General features: G+C 42.0%; 1 protein-coding gene across 3 annotated transcripts in view; it reads left to right on the forward strand.

Annotated features, from left to right (window-relative positions):
• The window catches only part of kif1c (kinesin family member 1C), a 23,156-nt gene that overhangs the window by 7,797 nt on the left and 10,359 nt on the right, over window positions 1-5,000 (forward strand). The window contains exons 1-11 of one of the 3 annotated variants that reach the window (XM_047336216.1): window positions 994-1,224; window positions 1,929-2,056; window positions 2,892-2,968; window positions 3,058-3,136; window positions 3,368-3,468; window positions 3,699-3,764; window positions 3,845-4,023; window positions 4,345-4,456; window positions 4,624-4,701; window positions 4,794-4,859; window positions 4,967-5,000. The exon at window positions 4,967-5,000 is cut by the window's right edge and continues 45 nt beyond it. In XM_047336216.1, the coding sequence (XP_047192172.1) occupies window positions 1,199-1,224; window positions 1,929-2,056; window positions 2,892-2,968; window positions 3,058-3,136; window positions 3,368-3,468; window positions 3,699-3,764; window positions 3,845-4,023; window positions 4,345-4,456; window positions 4,624-4,701; window positions 4,794-4,859; window positions 4,967-5,000 (946 nt within the window). In that variant the 5' untranslated portion in view covers window positions 994-1,198. Of the gene's footprint in view, window positions 1-993; window positions 1,225-1,928; window positions 2,057-2,891; window positions 2,969-3,057; window positions 3,137-3,367; window positions 3,469-3,698; window positions 3,765-3,844; window positions 4,024-4,344; window positions 4,457-4,623; window positions 4,702-4,793; window positions 4,860-4,966 lie in introns of those variants that run through there. The other 2 variants (XM_035650421.2, XM_047336217.1) reach the window with 2 other exon arrangements.

Genomic DNA, 5,000 nt, shown 5'->3' on the forward strand with positions numbered 1-5,000 from the left:
TTTATCACATGTTTATAACAGATGATGATGATGATGATGGAATTTATCTTTTACCAACTTCAACTCCCTAATAATCCACATCCTGAGAAACGTAACCATTACAACAGTGGACATTTCTTTATCATTAGAAGGTATCAGTGTGGGCGGAGCCTAATTGATGTTAACAAGCAGGAAAATGAACTGAGCAGCAGAAGATTATTGAAATATGGATTATAACAGATTGATATTAATTGTTGTGACTGAGGTTTTTCTCTTTTGTCCCTAAATAATTGATCTTTAGTCTGAAACTTGTCCCCAAAGTTACACACACACACACACACACACACACACACACACTCTCTGAGTGCCTGACGGTGTGTTTTGTTTTCCCATGAGACCAAACGTCTAGTGTTTAACAGAGTGTGTTTAAAGGCCTGAGGCGAGGGGCGTTCGACATAGACTGACAAAGTCAAAGAGAGAGAGAGAGGATTCGTGAAATACAAACAGAGAGAGAGAGAGACAATAACAGAAAGAGACGGAGAAAATAGAGCAGAAGAAGAAGAAGAGAGACGGAGGTGAAAGTGAGGCAGCTGTGGTTTCCGTGGCGATGAGGAAACATAACAGAGGAGAGGAATGTAAAGCGAGAGAGAGAGAGAGAAAAAAGTGGAAACATGAAAGAAAGAGAGGAAGAGAGAGAGGGGGGGGCAGCATTGCTCGAACGCCCTGAATGAATTAGAGGAGAAAGATGGAGGACAGGAAGGGAGAGAGAAGAGTTGGAAAAACAATAGAAGAATAAAACGGTGAAGAGGGAAAGAAAGAAAGAAGAGAAATGACAATTAAAAAGGAGAAGGGAGAGAAGTGGAAAAGGTACAAAGAAAAGAAATAAGAGAAAATAGGGAATATAAAAAAGAAGGAGAGGAGAGGAAGGAGAACAAGAGGAGAAAAGAAGCAGGAGAAGAAAGTGTGAAGATGAAAAGAAAGTAAAAGAGGATAAAGAGAAGGACAGAATAAAAAAGATGGGGAGGAAAATGAGAAAACGTGAGATGAAATAAAAGACATGAAAGGAGGAGAAAAGGGGAAGAGAAGGAAAACATCAGAGGAATGAGGAAAGGAAAGAATAAGTGGAGACGGAAAAACTGAGGTTAGAAAGAAAGAGGCGGGAAAAACTCTGCTCGTAAAGTGAAGGAGGAACGACGAGGGGAGGAAGAGTGGTTTGACCATGAAACCAGAGGGAGAGAGAGAGAAGTAGCCATCTTCAATTAAACCTGCATGAAAAAAAAATACATAGACAATAAACATATTAATAAAAGCAATGAGATATATTTTTAAAAACTATTAGAGGTGAAAGTGATAAAATTGTCAAATAAATGTTTTAAATCACCAATAATCAATCAATAATGGCAAAAAATTTAAAATACAAAAGTAGAATCATAATATTGATATTTATTTTATTATATTTTTTTATCGATACTCCATTTTAGATTATAGCTTCAATATAATTATCATCTGTATAATAATTTGAATAGTATAATTAAGCAAAAAACATTATTTATTTTTTCAAATTTGAAAACTTTACAAATCAAACAGTACGATAATAATTATTTAAATAAGCTTTTTAAAATTAAAGATATAACATCGGCAAAACATTTTAATGAGTGACAAACTAATATTCTATTTTTGAAAATTTAAGAAAACAAACAATCCAACATTTATGTAAAATATAACTTTAGCTGACAAAATATGAATAAATGACTATTTACTTTGTTGTCGTATCTGTTTTTCTTATTATAATTTTTTTTTACTTTAGTTACCAACAAATATACATGAATGATTCAACCCCAACAAGGGACCTTTTTAAATATTTTTTTATTTTATTTTAATATTGACGCTATTTCTTCATTCTTCTTGCCCCTGTCTCCAACCCATGCTCTCTGATTGGCTGTTCCCAGGTGGAGAGGGCGGAGCTGCACAATGGCGGGTGCGTCGGTCAAGGTGGCGGTGCGAGTCCGTCCGTTCAATTCCCGGGAGACAGGACGCAACGCAAAGTGTGTGATCCAGATGCAGGGAAACACCACCTGTAAGACACACACACACACACACACACACACACACACACACTGTATGTTTCTTCTTTTTCAGTACATTCTTTTAGTTTTGCTCCGTTGTAAAAATAAATCCTAGTTGGTTCTCATCACTTTTTTTTCCTCCCTCTGTCCCGTTGAGTGTGAGTTCGACATCCCAGAATGCATCTGCTCATCACGTGACCTCTGAACCCGCTGCTATCACGTGACCTCACACTCGCCAACACACTCACAGAGTTTATTAATAGACGATGAGCAGCAGCAGGACTCTTTTTAGCCACCGTCTGAACACAATGAAGAATCCACTCGCATATTTATACAGTAAAATACTTCACTGAGATATAAAGGCCATATATTTTAAAAATAGAACAAAACAGAGATTGATCCAGAAATATAAATAAATATTTGAATTTCAACCACTGATGATGTCACAACACTGACATCACGTGTGTCGTCCACTTGCATCACAACAACAACAACACAGCGTCCTCACAGAGACGTTATCAGGTGGGGGGATTCAAACTCCTCCAGATGTTCTCCAGCTGTACTTACTCGTGTCCGTCGCGCTCGCAGCCAAGGTCGTTCCGTGAAAAGAACCCAGATTTGGCCCTTTGTAGGTTTCACCTGTAGGTCAGGTGTTACACTTAAAGTAAGCGGGACATCCCAATAACTTATTGTGAAGTCACACATGACTTCAGAAAGGTCGGACATTCCCCCGACAGACATGAAACGGGCGAAAAACAAAAACTGACCAGGAGTACGGTCGCCGTCCACATACTTGTGGCCATGTTGTGCACGAGGTGTTTGACGTCGCTCTTTTTTCCGTTCCAGGCATCTCCAACCCCAAACAGCCCAAAGACGGAGCCAAGAACTTCACCTTTGACTACTCCTACTGGTCGCACACAACGGTGATTACACACACACACACACGCACACACACACACACACACAAATTTAATCATCAGATGAACCACTAAATCCAGAGGTGTGTGTGCAGACCGAGGACCCCAGCTTTGCGTGCCAGCGGCAGGTGTACAAGGACATCGGGGAGGAGATGCTGCTTCACGCCTTCGAAGGTGAAACTGATGCCTGAAGACGATGCTGATGCAACATGTGATGCTATAGATGTAGCCGTGGCGCTAATGCCGAAGCTAATAGATGACGTTTTAGAGGTTTAAAGTTTAACAATTTTACGTAGGTTAATGTTTATGTGGACACTTTTGGATCAGGCGGACTAGTCCAGTTTTTTAATGGTTTTCTAACTTGAAAACCAAGGAATATTTTTTGTTTATCTTTTCCTCCCCCAGGATACAATGTGTGTATTTTTGCGTACGGCCAGACGGGGGCAGGAAAGAGCTACACCATGATGGGCAAACAGGAGCCTGGACAGGAGGGGATCATACCACAGGTAACACACCCTCTATATGTGTCTGATTAAATTCAAATGTATTAAACGTTAAACATTACAGGAAGAAGCTTCTCTGAGGCATATTCATAACAGCAGCCTCTCATGTGTCAGTCTCCTCGTCGTCCTCCTGTCCAGTGGAATTCCTGAGACTTTAGAACAACTTGAATCATAAATCCATGTGTTCTTTTAATAATTCTGATGACTGACGCTCAGTGTGTGTGTCTGTGTAGCTTTGTGAGGACCTGTTTCAGAGAACCGGAGGAAACACAGATCCAGACCTGAACTACTCCGTGGAGGTAAACTCACACTGATTCAGACCTGATCCGTTCTGTGACCCGTCGACAGGCTGACCTCCGTCTCGTCTCCGCCCCTCCAGGTGTCCTACATGGAGATCTACTGCGAACGGGTCCGGGACCTGCTGAACCCTAAGTCCCAGGGGACCCTGCGGGTCCGGGAGCATCCCATCCTGGGGCCGTACGTGGAGGACCTGTCCAAACTGGCCGTGACCGGGTTCACCGACATCCGGGACCTGATGGATGCCGGCAACAAGGCCAGGTCGGTCGTATGTTCTGCGGTTGGATGTCATGACGTGTGCGTGTGTGTGTGCGTATGTTTGTGTGTGTGTGTGCGCGTGTGCGAGTGATCTATGACTGTAAAGATTAACGACAAGTCTCCCAGAATTCAAACGGTGAAACATGTTTTCACACCAGCTCTCTGGTAAATGATGAAAGGCATTCTGGGAAATGTAGGATAACAAAAATGCATTAATTTTTGTTAAAAATGAATCAAACTTCAGACTTGAAAGTCTGTGTGTAAAAGTGTAAAATATGTACAGATGTGTTTAATTATTTAAATTTGATTGATTATTGATCACAGGACGGTTGCGGCCACAAACATGAATGAGACGTCGTCCAGGTCACACGCTGTCTTCACCATTGTCTTCACCCAGAAGCGACGAGACCAGATGACGAGCCTGGACACCGAGAAGGTGTGTGTGTGAGCGTGTGTGAGCGTGTGTGAGCGTGTGTGAGCGTGTGTGTGCGTGTGTGAGCGTGTGTGAGCGTGTGTGTGCGTGTGTGTGTGTGTGTGTGTGTGTTTAGTCCTTGAGGACTCCATCAAAAAGAAAAGTATTTAAACATGAAACTCTCTCTTCAGGTCAGTAAGATCAGTCTGGTCGACCTGGCTGGAAGCGAGCGAGCTGACTCGTCGGGGGCAAAGGGCACCAGGCTCAAGGTCAGAGGTCAACCGGTGTCATGCTGGTGTGTGTCTTCACTAAAAATCTGGAGGATTTCTGAGTAAAATGTACAATTTCATTTGCGTTACAGGAAGGAGCGAACATCAACAAATCTCTGACCACGTTGGGAAAAGTCATATCAGCTTTGGCGGAAATGGTTCGTCGACACATGCTTGATATTTAAACCCTGAAGAGTAAGAGATGATGCTTGTTCACGTCTGCAATGGGAAAAAAAGATGACGGTTTCTCTTCTCTCCTCTGCAGCAGAGCAGTAAGAAGAGAAAGAGTGATTTTATTC

The sequence above is a fragment of the Scophthalmus maximus genome, chromosome 12, assembly GCF_022379125.1.
Source record: "Scophthalmus maximus strain ysfricsl-2021 chromosome 12, ASM2237912v1, whole genome shotgun sequence".
Lineage (NCBI taxonomy): Eukaryota > Metazoa > Chordata > Actinopteri > Pleuronectiformes > Scophthalmidae > Scophthalmus > Scophthalmus maximus.